We start from the raw sequence: 22,102 nt of genomic DNA, 5'->3' as shown, positions 1-22,102 counted from the left end.
ATACCCAGGCCACAGACACCTCACAGTTATGCTGAATCACATGAGATCGTGCAAGCACAGAGCTTAGTAAACTGTAAACTGTGAGAACAGGGGGGTTTTAAATGAGAGGTGACCGAGTCTGAGGCCTTCTCTGTGCGCTGTGGTTCACCAACAGGCAGGAGATGCGCTGAGCATTGCCTTGGAGAGGTAAGCAGTCCTGACTTCAACTGCACGGCAAAACCAAAGGCGGGTGCATGGCGGATGGAGCGCAAACCCAAGTCCGAGTTGTGTGTGTACGGTGGAAGCCTCCAGCTCTCCTCTCTGTACGGTGGAACCTCTCCTTCTTCCTCTCCCACATCCCGAGTCTCTCCCGGTTGGGCGGAGGCGCGGGGAGCAGGCGGCGCTGTCCCGGCGGGCGCGCGCGCAGGGCGCACCGAGCGCCCCCTCCGCTAGGTGACGGGTCCCCGCCGGGCGCCCGGCAGTCCTGGGGCGGCTGCTAGCGCGCCCTGCACGTGGCGGGGCCTGGGCAACCCAAGTGCCAATTGGTGTGAAGCCCCTCAGAGCTTTCCCCGCCCCCTCCTGCCTCCCACCCCCGGCTCGACTTGGCTGTCTTGACCCTCCTCCCCGCCGGAGAGCTGCGGCCGAGCCCCAGCCGGACAGCGACCCCGAACGTGGCCATTCTGGACCCCGCGCCGCCTGGCCACTGGTCTGCGGCCGGCGGGCATGCTGGCATGGCAGGACGGCGGGGCCAAGGCGGCCTCCTCTTCCCACAAGATCTCCTTCTCCGTCCTGGACATCCTGGACCCGCAGAAATTCACCCGTGCTGCCCTGCCGGCTGTGCGCCCTGCGCCCCGGGAAGCCAACAAAAGTTTGGCGGAGGCTGAAGCGGGAAACGACGCCAGCCCCGGGGACCCGGCCCAGCACCGGGAGAGCCCTGGTAAGGATGCAAGGGGCCCTGGCCCCGGGCGGTCCTGCCCGGAGGATGGCGCGGCTGGGGGAGGGGCAGCCAGAAACCCGGCGAGTAGCGCTGAGCAGCGGCTTCCCCAAAGGCAAAAGGAACCTAGGATGAGGAGCGAAACGCAGTCCCGGCCTCAGAGCTGGATAGAGGCAAAGAAGAGGCTCCCAGTCCCCTGGGGCAGAGATTTGCCACCGAACCCCGGTCCCTGCTCCCCCGCCAAGCGGGCCGGGCCCAAGCTCTGATTTGCTCGCAGGGCGAACACCCTTCCCAGGCTCATTTATTCATTTGGCCTTCAATACGCCCTCCACGTGCCAGGACTTGGCTAGGGGCCGGTATAAAAACAAGGAAAAACTTCGGAGGCTGCAAGGTAGACAGCATCCTTACCACCACCCCCATTTCGTGGATTGAGAGCTGAGGCTCGGTTAAGTCCTGTGCCCCGGACTCGGTGAGAATAGAGGTCAGGATTTCGCAGCTGGTGCCCGGTTTCAGCCACCTGGCGCTACCGGCAGAGACTCAGCCGCCCTGTGCGGTCGCTCGCCCCAGACTCAACCATTGATTGGGGCTGCGGGCGGGAGGGTGGGGTGATGGGAGGCTTTGGGTCCTTTCTCCTCGAAAAAAAAAAATGGTTTTTTTTTTACTTCTTCCTAAGGCTGGGGGCGCCTGGTGAGGGTCCAGGAAAGTTTGTGTCTGGAAGGAAGGACTAAAGACAGCAGGACCCGTGCCGGGTTGAGGCGTGGGCACAAGGTCCCCCAAGGGACGCCGAGGATCAGGGGCGCAGGCCCTCGGGGAGGCTGGATCCCACGTGGTCCCCGCTCCTCCTCCCCAAATTTGGTGGTGATTGTCTGGGTCTCGGGGAGCCTCTGGAGGCCACACCTGGGCCCGGGCCGCCGGCCTGGTAATTGTTCCGATCGCCCCTCGGAGGGGCCGCGCTCTTCCCCTCCCCACCCCCGTGATCGATATTCTATTACTGGCGCTTGCCTATCTCCTGCCCCGCAGCTTGCAGGTACCGACTTCAAACCCCCTTTCCATCTCTGATCCTAATATTGTTCGATTAAAACTTACCTTTAATAGATGACATCTATCGATCCAGCCCCGCACAAATCTGAAACTCCATTAACACGGCAGGAGAGAGAAGATGGGAAAGGGGAATTTCACTTTAAAGGAGGAGGGGGGCTAAATAACTTCTTTTTTAATTGCTAGGAATGCCGGACCTAAATAAGCTTCTAGAGATTGGGGAGACACACCCCTAAGCGCACTCCATGTCTTAATGTACAATAATCCTACCCCCCCCCATAAGGTTACCCAATAACTCACTATTCATTATTGGTGGTGGGGGGGATGTCATTCACTCATTTTGGGACATCTACTAAGTGGCAGATGTGTAGGGGGGTACCGGACCCCTAAACCCCAATTCCTGGAAGGCGCTTTCGAGGTTGCGCCGTTAAGGGGAGGAGGGCGATGCCAGCGGCTGGGACGCGGGCAGTTCTCGCTCCGGGAAGGACAGCAGGAGGTTGGGAACCCCCGGGGGCCGGGTCACTCCGGGCTTCTGGTCACCGCCCCCTTCTCCCCTAGATGCTGTGGGCCGAGGCGCGGGCGCGGTGTCCCCGCTGGAGGGCTCGGAGGCGGAGGAGGAGGACTCGGAGGACGCCGGGCGGCGCCGGCGGCGGGAGCGGGCGGCGCGCTCCCCTGAGGCCCGGGCGGCGGCGTTGGCTGCCGGGGCGCGCAGCGCGGGCGTTGGCTGCGGGGGCGGCCCTGCGGGCTCCCCGGCCTCGCCTGGCTCCCCGCGGCCCCGACGCCGGCGCGCCGAGCCCAGCCTAGCCAAGCCTCGGCGCGCGCGCACCGCCTTCACCTACGAGCAGCTGGTGGCCTTGGAGAACAAGTTCCGGGCCACGCGCTACCTGTCGGTGTGCGAGCGTCTGAACCTGGCGCTGTCGCTCAGCCTCACGGAGACGCAGGTCAAAATCTGGTTCCAGAACCGCAGGACCAAGTGGAAGAAGCAGAACCCTGGCGCCGACGGCGCGGCGCAGGCAGGGGGTGGTGCGGCCCAGCCCGGGGCACCAGGACCGGCGGCGGGGGCTGGCGGCGCGCGGGGCAGCCCCGGCCCGCCCGGCCCCGGCGCGCTGCCCTTCCAGACTTTTCCCTCCTACGCTGCGGCCAACGTCCTCTTCCCGGCTGCCTCCTCCTTCCCGCTGACGGCCGCCGGGGGCCCCTTCGCTCCCTTCCTCGGGCCCTCCTACCTGACCCCCTTCTACGCCCCCCACCTATGAACCCGGAGCCCCCCCTCGGACCCCCATTTGGTGAGGATCGGCAGTGATTGGTGTCACCTTATGGTTTCCCCTCTCGGCCGAGGGGCGCGGAGGCGCAGGCACCGCCCCCTCCTGGTGGGTGGGTGTCTGTGCCCCCTTCCCTCCAGCTTCCGGGAGTCGCCGCCAGAGGGCAGGGAGAAGCCGCCAGCGGACTCCCAGCCGCACCTCTTCCCGCCGTCGGGACCCCCTGAATCCGCGCAGTTCACATAGCGGGTCAAGGAAGGCGCTGCCATCTTTAAAAATGTCCAGAGACCCGGGCCAACCTCAAAGCTCCTTGTTTTTCGACCTTGTTCTTCACTTTCCATCAGACTTAATTCGGTTCAAGGGCTCTTTTGGGGGGCCTGGATTTGGGGTGCAGAGCTAACAAAAGTAGAAATGAGAAAGATGGGGCAACAAGGGAACCCAGACTTCCTCCTCGTGCTGCTCACACTTAGCGTCGAATCTGCAAAGATTTTAGCTCACTCAGACGTTAAGGAGCTTTCCCTTTTCATGGCGGATCACTTCCGCTTTCCTAGCCAAGTACTGACTGGTGCAAACCCAGCCGTTCCTTGCTCGCGAATACTGAGTAGAACTGGGTGAGAGCCGGTTCTACGAGCACACGTTGCATTTGTGTGTAACGGACTATTTTTTAAAAGCGTAAAACTCAATATTTGAAAGCAACTCTTGTTCCAAATAGTCTCTCCACAGTCTATTCCTGAGAGAGCTGGTGACTCATTTTTCTGAGTAGACTAGAGTTTGTGCTAGGAAAGGAACTCCACTTTGTCGTTAGACTAGCTAGAGGTCACGCTGCTCCTTGCTCCCCAGGTTTTGAGAACAGCTTTGACAAACCACAGCAGTACCCCAAATGCATTTTAAAAAATGGCATGAAAGGGACCGATGGCTCAGCTAGTGGCATGAAGTCTGCAACCGGCGGCCTGTTTTGACCCACAGCATTTGATACATTAAAACTTTAGCCCTGACTAATCTACTTGTCCCTGCAATTCCTTGGCTCCCAAAGGCCGGACAAAGGGGCTGAGAGCTAGCTCCACCTGCACAGGCTACTACCGTGAATTCAACTATTTAAAAGCACAAAACTCAACAATTTTAGGTCTTCATTTAAGATTCTGACTTGAAAGCAATTCTTGCTCCAAACAGACTCTCCATGATGGCAGAATGAAACAAAAGGGTGTCAGGGACTGCAAAAGCGATGGTTCTTGTGTGTAAAGAGCTACCATGGAAGCAAAAAGCATGTTCATAGTGGATTCAGCTACAGGTGCTTGATAGATGGGCACACATTCTAACTGGGGCTTTTATAATCTCCTGTAAAAAAAAAAAAAATGAGTTCTGTAAAATTCCCTTGCCAGCTTTGTTTGGAACACTCTTCTTATAGTTTTCTGTTTCTCTTAGTAGTATGATCTTGTAGCCAACATCTCAGAAACCCAGATAGCTTCGACTGTGGCACATGTGTTTCAGTCTCACCTGATTTCATTACCTGAGGCCGGCTAATACCTATATGGTTACCATATTCCTTGCTTTTTTTTGGCAACCTATGCCATTAATAATTAAATTTAATGATCAATATCTTTAGAAAGTAAAAGCACACTCTTTAGTATTATGAACACATTGTTGTTATAATCTTGAAATATCTAATTCTGTTATTATCAGGAATGATAGAAAATATATCCATCTCTCAAAATTAGAAGAAGACTTGATATTCCTGTGACTCTCACAAGATTTAAGATCATGTATTATTTAATCATCTGTTATTTACCAAGTAGTAGACTCTTTTTCTTCTATTCTTCAGAAAGAGTGTTCCCCAGACAACACAGTGTCACTTTCTAAAAGACAGCTGGTGCCAGATGAGATTAAAAATGCAGTGACTGTAGTAGAAGGTGTTATTTTATTCGCATTACGGGGTGGTAAACACTTCGTCAGTAACTGTTGGTTTCTCAAAAGCAATGTTCCACGTCCATGAACAAACAATTCAAGTGCGTTCTCAGGTGCACAGGAGCAATATTTAACAAAGACGCTGGATGTCTGTAATACACGGTGCACTGTTCATTCCAGCCCCCAGGTGCAGAATTACAGAAGACTTCAGTCGAAGAGATGGAGTAGGGAGGGAGCTGGGAGGTTATCTTTCTGTGCAGTTATGACATGCAGTGCTGTAATTCCTCACCCTTCTTTTTTCCACAAATCGTCACAGAGGAATGTCTCAAGTGTGAGACTTTGGACTTCTGCTGCTTTAAAAGGCTTGTTGGCTCTCCAACCAAATCCTTAGGCTCAATCTACTGGTGTGTTTGTCTAATAAATTCTTTTTGTAACAATTTCTTGTTTAATTATTCCTTGCCTTCTATTAGCAAAGTTTTAAAATCATTTTATAATTATCAGAAGATATATGTATATACACACATACATATACACAGGTAGTCCCCAATTTACTACATATTTGAGTTACGAGAAACTGCTCTTATCACTGGTTTGGTTTTTTTTTGTACAACTTATCGTTGATAATACGCACTACATACAGCGTTTCAGCTTGTAATTTGCTGATGTTATTCTCAGATGTTCACTCATGCATTTTATGATTTACTGTTCAAAACACTCCCATGTAACAGGCTATGGAAACAAACAAAAAAAAAAGATATTTGACTTACATCAGAACTGATTTACAATGGAGTCATCAGATGGAACCCAGTTGTAAGTTGGGGACTACCTGTATCGTATCTTTCCCCTAACCCTGGCCAGCTAACGCTCAGAAATGGAGAGTATTTCTACCCTAAGCCATCCTGTTTAGATTTATGCTGGATACATACATAGTGTCTACACTTGCAGGCAGTATATGCAAACACACATTTAGGGCCATTTTTTATAATAAAAGCGAAGGATCTTCACAGAATTTTAATTGTCATTAGTTGCTGACCAGTCGATTGCCAACTCATGGTGACCCCATGTGTACAGAGTGAAAGAAACTGCTTCTTAGGGTTTTCAAGGCTGAGCAGTTCTACAGGCATTCCCAGGCGCCTCTGGGTGGGTTTGAACCACCAACCTTTCAGCTAGTAGTTGAGTGCTTAACTGTTTGCACCACCCAGAGAATCCTGTTGTGCCATCAAGTCAATTCTGACTCATAGGGGCCCTGTATGACAGAGTAGAACTGCCCTATAAGGTTTCCTGTGCTGTAATCTTTTCTCCCTCAGAGCCCATGGTGGGTTCAAACTGCCAATCTTATGGTTAGCAGCTGAGCGCTTAATTATTGTGCCACCAGAGCTACTTCAGGGAATCCTCCCAGGGAATCCTAGTGGCTACTAAATAAGCCAACACTCTTACCAGATACCTAAGACATTGACTTCCTAGCCTTACTTTACAAGTTCTTGTTTGGTGCTGTCGAGATGGTTCTGACTTATAGTGACCCTATAGGACAGGGTAGAACTGCCCTGTAGGATTTCCAAGGAGTGGTTGGTGGATTTGAACTGCCAACCTTTTGATTAGCAGCCTAGCTCTTCACCACTGTGCCACCAGGGCTCCTTACAAGTTCTTAATACCCCAAAAAGAGCTGGCCGGAAATTTTTCAGACTTGGACCTTCCATTGGTCATAGATTTCTGACGTTAAAAATGACAAATTGAGTTTTTAACTATGACATTTCTGATCAGTGCCTGATCTCTAAAATCTACATGATACTGTAAAAACTCAACTGCAAAAAGACAAATAACCCAATTAAAAAATGGGCAAAAGATATGAATAGACACTTTACTAAAGAAGACATTCAGGTAGCTAACAGATATGTGAGGAAATGCTCACGATCATTAGCGATTAGAGAAATGCAGATCAAAACTACAATGAAATTTCATCTCACTCTAACAAGTCTGGCATTAATCCAAAAAACACAAAATAATAAATGTTGGAGAGGCTGTGGAGAGATTGGAACACTTCTACACTGCTGGTGGGAATGTCAAATGGTACAACCACTTTGGAAATCGATTTTGCGCTTCCTTAAAAAGTTAGAAAAAGAACTGCCATATGATCCAGCAATCCCACTCCTTGGAATATATCCTAGAGAAATAAGAGCCTTTACACCAACAGATATGTTTATTGCAGCACTGTTTACAATAGCAAAAAGATGGAAGCAACCAAGGTGCCCATTAACAGACGAATGGACAAATAAATTATGGTATATTCACACAATGGAATACTATGCATTGATAAAGAACAGTGAGGAATCTGTGAAACATTTCATAACATGGAGGAACCTGGAAGGCATTATGCTGAGTGAAATTAGTCAGTTGCAAAATGACAAATACTGTATAAGACCACTAATATAAGAACTTGAGAAATAGTTTAAACTGAGAAGAAAACATTCTTGTGTGGTTATGAGATGGGGGAGAGAGGGAGGGTGGGGGAGGGGCATTCACTAATTAGATAGTAGATAAGAACTACTTTAGGTGAAGGGAAAGACAGCACACAACACTGGCGAGGTCAGCACAATTGGACTAAACCAAAAGCAAAGAAGTTTCCTGAATAAACTGAATGCTTCGAAGGCCAGCGTAGCAGGGGCAGGGGCCTGGGGACCATGATTTCAGGGGACACCCAAGTCAGTTGGCATAATAAAATCTATTAAGAAAACATTCTGCATCCCACTTTGAAGAGTGGCGTCTGGGGTCTTAAATGCTAGCAAGCAGCCATCTAAGATGCATCAATTGGTCTCAACCCACCTGGATCAAAGGAGAATGAAGAACACCAAGGACACAAGGCGATTACGAGCCCAAGAGACAGAAAGGGCCATATGAACCAGAGAGTACATCATCCTGAGACCAGAAGAACTAGATGTGCCTGGCTACTACCGACGACTGCCCTGACAGGGAACACAACACAGAACCCCTGAGGGAGCAGGAGAGCAGTGGGATGCACACCCCAAATTCCCATAAGACCAGACTTAATGCTCTGACTGAGACTGGAAGAACCCTGGTGGTCATGGCCCCCAGACCTTCTGTTGCCCCAGGACAGGATCCATTCCCGAAGTCAACTCTTCAGACATAGATTGGACTGGACAATGGGTTGGAGAGGGTTGCTGGTGAGGAGTGAGCTTCTTGGATCAGGTGAACACTTGAGACTATGTTGTCATCTCCTGGCTGGAGGGGAGATGAGAGGGTGGAGGGAGTTAGAAGCTGGTGAAATGGACACAAAAAGAGAGAGTGGAGGGAGAGAGCGGGCTGTGTCATTGAGGGGGGAGAGTAATCGGGAGTGTGTAGCAAGGTGTATATGGGTTTTTGTGTGAGAGACTGACTTGATTTGTAAACTTTCACTTAAAGCACAATAAAAATTATATAAAAAAAAGGACAAATTGATCCTCACCATGTATGAGGGAGTCTTATTTCAGGGAGCGAGTGGAGTGCATTTCTTACACTGAGAGAAGCCCAGTGCGTTCACGGGCACAGATTCAGCCTGCCTGTCTTTTTAGAAATAACTCTTAAGAAGCAACTCAACTCACTTTTAAAATTTAAGAGAGGCCTAACAAAAGAAAAGGAGTCTGGGTGGTACAAGCAGTTTGTGATTGGCTCCTATCCTAAAGGTTGGCTGTTCGAACCCACCCAATGGCTCCAAAAGAAAGGTCTGGAGAATTGCTTTCATCAAGACTACAGCCAAGAAAACCCTATGGAGCAGTTCTACTGTCTAACATATGGGGTTGCCATAATGTGGGGGCCAACTGGATGGCAGCCTACAGGACCATAAGACATTTTTCAATAAATGCTAAATACATTTAAAAACATAATTGCATCTTATGGGCAGTTGAAGGCAAGCACCCAAGACTCTATGGGGAAAGGGAAGAAGTAGAGTCAGGGAAGGAGAAACAGAAAGCCCCTCAGCCAAATCAAACCAAACCTGTTGCTGTCGAGTTGATTCTGACTCAGAGCGACCCTATGAAGCCCCCCAGAGGGGGAGAAAAATGCTGAAGGGGAAGGGCTGTTGAGACAAAGGGAAAGCCATGGAGACACACAGTAGGTGTCAGCCACACCTAACCCTTTCTGGTTCTCTGGACTGTGGTCGTCAAGGTTGACTATATGTGAGGTGGGTAGCATACTGCTCAAAGTGTGGCCTCTGGCCTCAGACTGACTCAGTTCAAAGTCAATTCCACCCCTCATGGGTATGTGACCTTGGCAAGTTACTTGATGTCTTTGTGCCTTGGTTTCTTCATTTACAAATGGAGATTATCATAGTGCTTACCCTGGATGGCTACTGAGAGCACTTAGATTAGTGCCTGGCACATAATGATGGTAGTTGCTATACAAGTTGGAGCTGGAAAGGGCATTAAAGATGCTGTGTCTAGCCCAACCACTTCATTTTTTAAAAAAATTTATCAAGGCATAATAAACATACAGAAAACTGAATATATCAAGTGTTCAGCTTGATGCATTTTCACAAACAGAACACACCTATATAACCAGCATCCAGATCAAGGAACAGAACATTATTGGCTTTTCAAAAGCACCCAGTTGTCCCCTCCATCAATTACCCTCCCCAAGGGTGACCAAAGGAGTCCTAGTGGCACAGTGGTTAAACGCTCAGCTGCTACCCAAAAGGTTGGTGGCTTGAACTCATTAGCCTCTTTGTGGGATAAAGATGTGGCAGCCGGCTTCCATAAAGATTGTTGCTGTTGTGTGCCATTGAGTTGGTTCCGACTCATAGTGATCCTATAGGACAGAGTAGAACTGTCCTGTAGGGTTTCCAAGGATTGGCTGATGGATTTGAACTACTGACCTTTTGGTTAGCAGCTGAGCTCTTAAGCACTATACCACCAGGGGTCCCCGTAAAGATTATAACCTTGGAAACCCTATTGGGACAGTTCTACTCTGTCCTATAGGGTCGTTATGAGTCAGAATTGACTCCATGGCAATGGGTTTAAGGGTAACCACTGTCCTGACTTCTAATATCATAAGTTTATTTTAGCTGTATTTAATGGATAAAAATAGAGTCATGTGGTTGACAAAATGGCTTCGGGGGTCAAGGAGACAATGCCCCTAAGATTTGTTTTACCAAAACTTAAACCTAACTTTCCTGTAAATCAGGCCATCCTCATTGATCAATGAGATCCTGACAGTGTTTCAATAGTAAATTGTATAAGCCAATTGGAAATAAGCTTCTTTGCTTCCGGATTTTTTTATATATATATATAAAAAGCCAGTCACCGATGATGCTCAGCAGAGTACCCTTCCACATGTGGTTTGGTGCTATCCAATTTGGAATCTTCTGCCTGAATAAACCTCATCTTATAGATTAATTTTATTATTACTCGGTTTCTTTGGATACCTGTTTTTTTTTTTTCCATTAAAAAATTGAATCATATAGTATATACTTTTTCATGTTGGGATTCTTCACTAAACACACGTGTAAGTTTCATCTATGTTCTTATGTATTAGTTGCTGTTGTTGTTAGGTGCCATCAAGTCGGTTCCGACTCACAGCAACCCTATGTACCAAAGAATGTCCTGCGCCATCCTCACGATCGTTTTTATGCTTGAGCCCGTTGTTGCAGCCACTGTGTCAATCCATCTTGTTGAGGGTCTTCCTTTTTTCCTCTGACCCTGTACTTTACCAAGCAAGATGTCCTTCTCCAGGGACTGATCCCCCCTGACAACATGTCCAAAGTATGTAAGATGCAGTCTCACCATCCTTTCTTCTAAGGAGCATCCTGGCTGTACTTCTTCCAAGACAGATTTGTTCATCCTTTTGGCAGTCCATGGTATATTCAGTATTCTTTGCCAACACCACAAGTCAAAGGCATCAATTCTTCTTCGCTTTTCCTTATTCATTGTCCAGCTTTCACATGCATATGATGTGATTGAAAATACCATGGCTTGGGTCAGGCACGCCTTAGTCTTCAAGGTGACATCTTTGCTTGTCTATACTTTAAAGAGGTCCTTTGCATGTACACTTGTAGATGGTTCATTCTTATCACTCTTGGTATTTTATCGTATATACGTGCCGCAACTTATCCATTCTACTGATGATGGACAATGGGCTACTTTCCAGTTTTGAGCTATTATAACTAAACATTCTTATATATGTCTTTTGATAAATATATCTTCTTATTTCCATTGCTAATAAGTATACATAGAAGTGGGATTATTGGGCATATGTATGTTTAGCTTTAGTAAACCCACTACAATGGCGTTGATTCCAACTCACTGACCCTATGGTAGATACCTCTGAAGAGTTTTCCAGTGCGGTTGTGACACCTCGTATGCCCCTCTGCCTCTGCTGTGAGTGGGAGTTCCAGGTTTTCCTTCTCCTCCCAACACTTTTTCATTCCAATCATTTTGAAGGTGTGTGTACTGGTTTCACATTTTCATTCTTGAAGGTTAATGATGACCATCTCTTCACGTGCCTCTTGGCCATTGGAGGTGTGTTTTGGTCAAGTGCTTATTTGTGTCTTTTGCTCGCTGGCTAATCCCTTTATTTACTGGTAAAATAAACTGAGTCTTAGAAGGGGCAGTGACTCGCCCAAGGTCACCCACATTGTCTAAGGAGAAACTAAGATTCAGTGAGATTAAGTGACTTCCCCAAGCTCACACAGCTAGTAAGAAAAAGAGCAGAGCCTGAAATCTAGGCCTTCTGACTCCAAAAATCAAAAACCAAACTCGTTGCTGTCGAGTCATTTTTGACTCATAGCGACCCTATAGGACAGAGTAGAACTGCCCTATAGGGTTTCCAAGGAGCAGCTGGTTGATTCAAACTGCCGACCTCCTGGTTAGCAGAAGAACGCTTAACCACTGTGCTACCAGGGCTCCTTGGTTTAAATCACATATGAGGCTGCCAATCGTGTAAGACATTTGGTTTAAAATATTTTTAAATGATTTGAGAGCTGTTTGGGCATTGTGTTTTCACACTGAAGTGTCAGGGCGGGCATGAAAGGGTATTCCATTGCCCTTCTTCCTTTCCTCCATCTCCTTCTTCCTTCCTGCCACAAACGTTTATTGCTCCCAGGTCTGTGCCAGGCTGTTCTGATTGATGGGAATTTACCAAAACAGAGTCCCAGCCGCAGGGCACATTTCAATCTGTCTGTTCCCCTCTTTTCCTCCTAGGCAATATGTCTAGTAAAAGGAGCTGCCTCCACCACTTACTAGCTCTGCAATCTTGGGTTAGTTTCCTCATTTTTCTAATTCTCCTAGGGCACACCATATGCTGTCAATAAATGTTAGTGCTTCCTGCTGATTTAGAACTGAGCCCTAGATGGGGGTGTTATGGATTGAATTGTGTCCCCCAAAATTATGTGTGGGAGTTCTGACTGCTATACCTGTGGTTGGATGGAATGGTATTTGGAAACAGGGCTTTCTTTGCTATGTTGATGTGGCCCTGTCAGTACACGGGATGTCCTAAACCTGATCATTTCTGAGTGATAGAAAGAGCAGCACCAGCAGGGAGATGAGCCAGCATGAACAGGAGGGCACCATGCAAAGATGGCCAAGAATGAAGGATGGCTGGCCACCAGAAGCTCAAATAGACAAAGAAGGCCCTCCCCCTAAAGCCACACTTTGAATTCAGACTTCTAGCTTCCTGAACTGTGAGGAAATACATTTGTGCTCTTTAAAGCCACCCACTTGTGGTATTTCTGTTACAACAGTACTAAGAAATTAAGAAAGAGGGGTTTGCACTTTACACACTCCCAGGCAGCTGCTGGTCACATAGTTCCCAGAATTTCCAAATACTTGATTCCTATAGATGTCTCTACAGAGAGAATAAAACTAATCAACTCTTCTTTGATCTTGACTTAAAAAACAAAAAACTTATCTCCAAGGAAAAAAAATTTTTTTTTAATTTTTATTGTGCTTTAAGTAAAAGTTTACAAATCAAGTCAGTGTCTTATAGAAAAATTTGTATACACCTTGCTATATACTCCTAGTTGCTCTCCCCCTAATGAGACAGCACACTCCTCTCCACTCTCTACGTTTGTGTCCATTCAGCTTCTGTTCCCCTCTGCCTTCTCATCTCCCTTCCAGGCAGGAGCTGCCCATATAGTCTCATGGGTCTACTTGATCCAAGATGCCCACTCCTCACCAGTATCATTTTCTATCTTATAGTCCAGTCCAATCCCTGTCTGAAGAGTTGGCTTTGGGAATGGTTCCAGTCCTGGGCTAACAGAAGGTCTGGGGACCATGACCTCTGGGGTCCTCTAGTCTCGGTCAGACCATTAAGTCTAGTCTTTTTACCAGAATTCGAAGTCTTCATCCCACTGCTTTCCTGCTCCCTCATGGGTTCTCTGTTGTGCTCCCCGTCAGAACAGTGTTCGGTTGTAGCCGGGCACCACCAAGTCCTTCTGGTCTCAGGCTGATGTAGTCTCTGATTTTTGTGGCCCTTTCTGTCTCTTGGGCTCATAATTATCTTGTGTCCTTGGTGTTCTTCATTCTCCTTTGCTCCAGGTGGGTTGAGGCCAATTGATGCATCCTAGATGGCTGCTTGCTAGCGTTTAAGACCCCAGATGCCACTCTCTAAAGTAGGATGCAGAATGTTTTCTTAATAGATTTTATTATGCCAATTGACTTAGATGTCTCCTGAAACCATGGTCCCCAAACCCCTGCCCCTGCTACGCTGGCCTTCGAAGCACTCAGTTTATTCAGGAAACTTCTTTGCTTTTGGTTTAGTCCAGTTGTGCTGGCCTCTCCTGTATTGTGTGTTGTCTTTCCCCTCACCTAAAATAGTTCTTGCCTACTATCTAATTACTGAATACCCCTCTCCCTCCCTCCCCACTCTCGTAACCGTCAAAGAATATTTTCTTCTCTGTTTAAGCTATTTCTTGAGTTCTTGTAACAGTGGTCTCATACAATATTTGTCCTTTTGCAATTGACTAATTTACTCAGCATAATGCCTTCCCAGATTCCTCCATGTTATGAGATGTTTCATGGATTCATCACTGTTCTTTACCGATGCTTAGTATTCCTCTGTGTGAATATACCATAATTTATTTATCCATTCATCTGTTGATAGGCACCTTGGTTGTTTCCATCTTCTTGCTATTGTAAACAGTGCTGCAATGAACATGGGTGTGCATATATCTGTTCGTTTAAAGGCTCTTATTTCTCTAGGATATATTCCAAGAAGTGGAATTACTGGATCGTACGGTAGTTCTATTTCTAGCTTTTTAAGGAAGTGCCAAATCGATTTCCAAAGTGGTTGTACCATTTGACATTCCCACCAGCAGTGTAGAAGTGTTCCAATCTCTCCACAGCCTCTCCAACATTTATTATTTTGTGTTTTTTGGATTAATGCCAGCCTTGCTGGAGTGAGATGGAATCTCATTGCAGTTTTGATTTACTTTTCTCTAATGGCTAATGATCATGAGCATTTCCTCGTGTATCTGTTAGCTACCTGATTGTCTTCTTTAGTGAAGTGTCCGTTCATATCCTTTGCCATTTTTAATTGGGTTATTTGTCTTTTTGTTGTCGAGTTTTTGCAGTATCATATAGATTTTAGAGATCAGACAGTGATCGGAAATGTCATAGCTGAAAACTTTACCCCAGACTGTAGGTAATCTTTTTACTCTTTTGATGAGGTCTTTGGATGAGCATAGGTGTTTGATTTTTAGAAGCTCCCAGTTATCTAGTTTCTCTTCTGGTGTTTGTGCATTGGTAGTAATGTTTTGTGTACTGTTTATGCCATGTATGAGGGCTCCCGAGCAAAAATTTTGATGTAATCTTTTTAAACACATCAAAATCCAAACAGATCCCTAATTTGAAATTAGCTTCCCTCCATACAAAGGAGCCCTGGTGGCTCAGTGGTTAAGCGCTTAGTTGCTAACCGAAAGATGGAACTCACTAGCCACTCTGTGGGAAAAAATGTGGCAGCCTGCTTCTGTAAAGATTATGACTTTGGAAACCCTATATGGCAGTTCTACTCTGTCCTGTAGAGTCGCTATGAGTCAGAATCGACTCGACGGCAATGGATTTGGCTTGGTTCAGGAATATCAGTGAATAGTAGCAAATAGCAATTATTCACGCGATATCACAAAGACATCATCTCTTGTGTGATAAATTAATAAAAATACCTTACATGTGAATCACACCTTTAAATTTTTCAAGAATGCTTTTATATCCTTTTCCACCATGTCTTTTGTATGTTTAAAATATATATATATACATATGGTCCAAGAGCCCTGGTGGCGCAGCTGTCAGAGACTTGGCTGGTAACCAAAATATCGGCAGTTTGAATCTACCAGCTACTCCTTGGAAACCCTATGGGGCAGTTCTACTCTGCCCTGTAGGGTTGCCATGAGTCAGAATTGACTTCGTGGCAATGGGTTGTATGTTTCAAGGATGCCCACCTCTTTTTCTTTGCACAGACAGACATTTATTGGGCATCCCCTAGGCTCTGGGAATGCAGTGGAAAGATCCTGGCTCGGCATCTGTAAGGAGAGCTCAGGCTGAGTGGAAGCCACAGACAGGCACGCAGTTGGTACAATACAGCAGGGAAGACGCCGTGGCTTCCTTATCAGCTTTTTCTGTACATAAACACACTTTCCTTTGCACTGATGTACTTTGGAATTCAGGCTGGAGATAAATATTTTACCAATTCTACCTTTGCCACGCTTGGCCTAGGCAGGTCTGGTTTGTGTCTGAGAAAGGTCTTGCCAGCCATTTATAAGTTCTTGATTGTGGCATGATGTTACTAACAAAAAAGGTATTGTCGGTACCAAGATAAGTTCAAAAGACCACAGTCATGTTTTTCCGAGATGAATCATGACTGCTTTTTTCCCTGACGAAATGGTTAGCTTCCATTACGGTTTTCTAAAATAAGTTGAAGTGGAACTACCTTCAGTTTTTAGAGAAATTTATACCGTGTATTTATGGGGATCTAAAACCAACCAAACCCATTGCTGTCTAGTCGAATTCCAACTCATAGTGACCCTATAGGTTACTAGAACAGACTGGAACCATAGGATTTCCAAAGCTGTAAAGCTTTACAGAAGCAGACTGCCAAGTCTTTCTCTTTGGAGCGACTGGTGGGTTTGAACCACCGATCTTTTGGTTAGCAGCCAAGCACTTAACCACTGTACCACCAGGGCTTCTTATGGAAGTATAAGCCTAGGCAATTGGATTTGCTGATTGATTTTCTAATTTCTTTTTAATTCTAGAAGAGAAAAAACTATGTTTGAATAACAACATTCTGGCAAGCCGAATATAGAATGTTTTATCCCAGCTCTCTTTTTAGAAGCATAAATATTTAACAACCACACTTCCAGGAGCATCCGGCCTTGCATTATGGGTGCTTATTTTCAAGGCGGTGATAAAGCCCACATAATCCCTTTGGTTTGCTGTGTGTCAGATACTGTGGTCACTGTACTCTGGGGTGCAGTGGTGAGCATGACAGACCCTGTCCCTGCCCTTGATCTTTCCATATGTCTATCCTGGTGGCCTTTCAACTTTTTTGATCTTATACCTCTCAGAATTAAAAATGTCCATCGAGCCTGCATCCTCCTGTATTTATTTAAATTACATCCATACATATATACGGTTTACTGTGGTTCAACTGAAAAGAGCCGGAATGAAAGTCCTCAAGAGAAAAGTAATAAAAGTTTTCCAAGTTTTGGCATGTGGAGCTATCCTCCATGGAATCAATAAAAGAGTCATTGCAAAATACACTGTGCTTCTTAATGCCTAAACAGATGCCAAAACCAAACCCATCACGGTCCACTCAACTCCCACTCATAGCAATCCTGTAGGACAGAGTAGGGCTGCCTCAGAGGGATTCCAGGGCTGTAAATCTTTATGGAAGCAGGCTGTCACATCTTTCTCCCCTGGAGTGTATGGGGGGTTCAAACAGCCGAACTTTTTATTAGCAGCTGAGCACTTAACCACTGCACCACCAGGGCTCCTTCCTAAACAGATAAGGAAGTAAATATTTAACTAGTACTTGGGGGTTATCTTATTTTTTTTTTTTTAAATAATAAGCAATGTAAATATTTTTTTCAAATAAATTCTGATAAGTCACTATTTAAACTTTTGACAAAAAATTTGACTTTAGTATTTTTTTGGTTGTTCTTAGTTTAAATTCTTATGTCTGAGAACTGGAATTATGAGTTGGAATACCCGGCTTCTCGGCAGGCTCTGACACCGATCGCATAACACTGGCTGGGGCCCTTTACTTCTCGGAATCTCGGATTTCTCTGTCTTGAAAAGTGTTTGAGGGACATTGGTGGTTCAGGGGTAGAATTCTTGCCTTCCGGGGGGACCTGGGTTCAATTCCCTGTCAGTGTGCCTCATGTGCAGCCCCTACCCGTCTGTCAGGGGGGCTTGCCTGGTGCTCTGATGCTGAACAGGTTTCAGCAGAGCTTCTAGACTAAGACTGACTAGGAAGAAAGGCCTGGTGAGCTACTTCCAAATATCAGCCAACAAAAACCACACAGATCTGCAACCAATCATGGGGATGGCACAGAACTGGGCAGTGTTTTGTTCCCCTGTGCATGAGGTCGCCATGAGTTGGGGTCAACTCAATGGCAGCTAGCAACGACTGTCCCCCAGGTATAAATAGTACCTGAGCCAGCTCAGTGCGGTAGCAACAGGAGGGATGGGCTACATGTATTGCCCAGTCCTTGGCTGGGAAGACATCTTTTTAGGGGGAATATAACCTGGAAAAAGAAAAATCAAATTACCAAACACTTTTTTTAAATGTATGATATTTTTGTCACTCTTGGAAAATTTCCTTTTGACTAGACTCAGAGGAAGAAGCTCTGAGAGAATAGCTCCCAACTCTTGGCAATCTGTTCCTGGAGTTTTCCTTTGGCCTCCTTCATTCTCTTGGCCAAAAGCTGGGCATATTCTGCAGCCTCCTCCTTATTTCCTTTAGTGCGCTGTTTCTTCAGAGCAATACACTGACCTTTGTGTTGCAGGACATGTGGAGTAACAAGATGCTGAATCTTGGGTGCTTTGGTCCTGGGTTTCTTGCCTTCTTTGTTCAGGGGTTTTCTCAAAACATATGGGTGGACATCATCTTTTTTAGAGAGACTGAAAATTTCGTGGATTCTGCTAGCTCTTTTGGGCCCAGATGACGAGACACAGTTGTATCAGCCAGTCTTGGAATATCCTTTTTCCATTTTTACAGCAGCCAAGTTGAGCTCAGATTAGCATCCACAACGCAACCTGGGCAGATTTGCACCTTCTTGCTCCAGCTGTCTTTGGTCTGTAACAGGAACACCCCTGCCTCCGTAGCAATGGGACGTGGTCATGGCTCAAGACACCTTGCTTCATGGAAAGCCTTGTTTGTGGTTCCCATCATTGGTTCAGACAACATAACCCTTCCGCTCATCACCCAGAGAGTCAGCAGCAACTTCTGTGGCCATCCACTTCCCATAAAAGGTACGAAGCCTGCGTTCATTGTCCACTTCAATGAGTTTCTGGAAGCCAGTGACTGGGAAGGAGACGTTCAGCTTCATGGGGATGCAGCTGATCGCCTATGGATTGCCACAAGAGAGAGCAAAGGCCTATTTTTGGAGTGTCATTATCAAATGTTCTCCTTGACTGTCAGCTTGGTTGTTATTTTTTAATCACATTAAGGCCAAGTAGATGTAGTCTGTAGTAACACCAAGTAAATTTAAGTTGGACAAAGGAAGAAATAATGAAAGCCAAGAGGCCTGTCTAATCCAGAAATTGTTTTTCTGGTCAAGAGTTGCCTGTATAAGAAGATCAAGAATTCTTTCGTTTTCTATGTAGTTGCAGCTTTTTTATTCAGACAGTCAAAATTCCAAGATTTCTGTTCACACCTGAGTCTGCCTGCCATCTTGAATAGGCAAAGGGCTGTGTCTGCCATCTTCCGTGATATAGGAACTAACTCCCTGTCTTTAAGCTATCTCCTTATTTAGCTACGCTTCCTGTATCTGGCCAAGTTGAGGAAAATAAGAGACTGGGGTCGAAAGATTGGCTGAAACTGGCAAGAACTGGATCTAGCCTGCCTGACATGCGAGAACCATTGAGCTCCCGTCTTCTGGGTGACCCCGGAACTCTTCTCCCACCAGACGGAACCAAACTTCAGTGGCCCAAGATTGGGGGAAGGCTTTCAGAAGCCTGGGGTCAGAGCCTAAGATCTGGTTTGAGAGACCCCCGCCGCCCTTTATAGACTGAGCAACTGCAGAAAGGCCGGACTGCCCTCTGAATGCCTTTTTGGGCCAGACCAATCGGCAAGCTGGCCCCACCTCGAGGCGTTCCTGGAGACGCCGGACCCGATTTACTTCACCCATATAAACCCCTTGGGCTAGTATTCGGGGAGCCATCTTGGCGACGCAAGTCCCGGTGTGCTCCTTTCCTTGGCCAACCAAATAAAATCTTCTTTCTCTTTCACTCATTTCGCGTCTCTATGGCTGCAGCGAGCAGGCCTGGAACAGCCCGGTTACATACCTGTTGAAGGAGTGTTTCCTGAACTTCTTCCTATTTACTAAGAGACGCATGTGTTTCTGCCTGATGTGCAAAGCCTTGCGGTGCCAGGCACCGAACGCCCTCGGTGAACTCTTGTTGAATGAACTACTGTAATTTAGGTTCTGGATAACTTTGATGAGGCTCAGTCTTTATATCTCCAGGCTTTATGGTCCCTGTATAGTTAATTAAGGAGCCCTGGTGGTGCAGTGCTCGGCTGCTAACTGAAAGGTTGGCAGTTCGAACCCACCAGCTGCTCCTGAAGAAAGATGTGGCAGCCAGCTTATGTAAAGATTATAGCCTTGGAAACCCTATGGGGCAGTTCTACCCTGTCCTATAAGGGTACTATGAGTTGGAATCGATTGGACAGCAATGGGTATAGTTAATTACATGAATCTAAGAATAACTTTTGAGGGTCAGAAATCTTTGTAAGGTACTGCCATGGATTAAATTGTGTCCCCTCAGAATATGTGTCAACTTGGCTAGGTCATGATTCCCAGTATTGTGTGATTGTCCACCATTTTGTCATGTGATGTGGTTTTCTTATGTGTTGTTAAATTCTATCTCTATGATGTTAATGAGGCTGGATTAGAGGCAGTTACGTTAATGAGACTGGATTAGAGGCAGTTACGTTAATGAGGCAGAACTCAATCTACAAGATTAGGTTGTGTTTTAAGCCAATCTCTTGAGATAGAAAATTGTGAAGAGAGCAGATAGACATGGGTGACCTCATACCACCAAGAAACAAGAGCCACGAGAATAGCGCATCCTTTGGACCTGGGGTCCCCACGCGGAGAAGCTTCTGGACCTGGGAAGATTGATGACATGGACCTTGCCCCAGAGCTGACGGTGAGAGAAAGCCTTTCCCTGGAGCTGGCACCCTGGATTTGGACTTCTAGACTGCTAGACTGTGAGAAAATAAACTTCTGTTTGTTAAAGCCATCCACTTGTTGTATTTCTGTTATAGCAGCACTAGATAACTAGGGAAAACCCTGGTGTCACAATGGTTAAGAGTTTGTCTCCTTACCAAAAAGGTCGGCAGTTCGAATCCACCAGGTGCTCCCTGGAAACCCTATGGGGAGGTTCTACTCTGTCCTATAGGGTCACTATGAGTCGGAATCGACTCGACGGCAATAGGTATGGGCAGGCAACTAAGGCATGTACAATCTGTCCTTACTTGTTTTTACACTGAATAAAATGCCTATCAATACAGCAGCTGTTTCTTGGTTGAAAACAAGCAGCTTTCAAGTCCAGTCTCCTTCTCAAGGCCAAATTAAACTGAAAACAACTGTTAGTGGAGAAACCATAAAACATTATCATGTTCTCTGTACCTATTACATTTTGCTGATAAGAGAGAACAGATAAAGCCCAGACATTCTCAGCAGTTTCTTGTATTTGAAAACATCACCTTATCTGTGAGTCCAAAGGTGTTGCAACATATTTTGATGTTACACTTAGGTCTTGGGTGTCATGTTCCCCTTCCTGAGCTCAGGAGCACCTTGTCCACGGCCTACCCCAGGCATAGCCAAGGATGCCTGTGCTCTGTAAGAGTTCCTAGAGCTGGGGCTGGTCCCACATACCTGCTCAGGCTTGTTGAGCAGAACCATGGAGAAATGGTTCTTCTCTGAGCACATGGGCAGAACGACCCAACTTCCAGGAAGTTAATTATGTTGTATTCAATGCTGTGGAGGGACATCAAGGACATAAGGGGCAAAGTTCTGCTCTCAGTGAGTTCCAGAGAGGGTGTGGCCATAGCAATCTGAGCAAATGACCTTGGTGGAGGGGAGGATTGAGCCAAGGACGGAATCTCTTTTGGTGGCTTGCTCTGCTCAACTGGAGACATTGGCTTTGACTGTTCACAGCTCTGCCTCAGTACCCACGCCATTTCCCTGGGCCTCACAGATAGCTTTGACTTTACTTTCTGCTCAGCTAAGACCTTCCTAAGCTGGTTATGGGTGTTGGGTGTCTTCTATTCGCCCTCACCTCCCCACCCCCTATTTAGTCTCCACCCTTCCCTACTCTGTTCTTTGTCCCAGGTGGCTGAGCTGCAGGCTCCCTAGGCCTCTGGCTTTCTAACAGGTTATGTCCATAGGAAGCCCTGGCATGAGATGAGGAATAGAGGACAGTGGGGTCAGGCTGCTTATCCCTGTGGGGTTGCTGATGGCCCGGGCTCGTGCAGGTGGCCTTCCTACACACTTTTTTCTCTCTGGGTTCTGGTAACTGCTCCCATTTCTAGAGCTTTTAGGCCAAGGCTGGTAACGGTACTCCCCAGCGTACCAGGCCCAGACCATTTCTTCCCTTTGGTTTGCCTACACCTTGCCCATATTTAAGTAATTCCTTTCACAAATTCTTCTCAAATTTCCAAATTGGAATGTGCCATCTTCCACCCCTGGGACTCTGACTGATTCACTAACAGAAAATGGTGCTGAAACACAGTCCTGTTGCTTGCAGCTGTCAGTGTGTGGCCTCGAGAAGGGTGTGGGGCCCATAGG

The 22,102-nt window shown here is 46.6% G+C and overlaps 1 protein-coding gene and 1 pseudogene across 1 annotated transcript; one reads left to right on the top strand and one right to left on the bottom strand.

The window, feature by feature from the left end:
- Window positions 1-663: 663 nt before the first annotated feature.
- On the top strand, window positions 664-4,576 carry NKX1-2 (NK1 homeobox 2). The gene is made up of 2 exons (XM_049854800.1): window positions 664-916; window positions 2,510-4,576. Exons 1-2 carry the CDS (start codon window positions 703-705, stop codon window positions 3,202-3,204), a joined length of 909 nt encoding a protein of 302 aa, XP_049710757.1. The 5' UTR covers window positions 664-702; the 3' UTR covers window positions 3,205-4,576.
- A 13,313-nt stretch (window positions 4,577-17,889) lies between these two features.
- Window positions 17,890-18,637, bottom strand: LOC126059406 (40S ribosomal protein S6-like; annotated as a pseudogene).
- Window positions 18,638-22,102: the final 3,465 nt, after the last annotated feature.

This window comes from Elephas maximus, chromosome 16 (genome assembly GCF_024166365.1).
Source record: "Elephas maximus indicus isolate mEleMax1 chromosome 16, mEleMax1 primary haplotype, whole genome shotgun sequence".
Lineage (NCBI taxonomy): Eukaryota > Metazoa > Chordata > Mammalia > Proboscidea > Elephantidae > Elephas > Elephas maximus.
The sequence above is the reverse complement of the archived record's forward strand: the minus strand, read 5'-3'. Positions and strand labels throughout refer to the sequence as shown.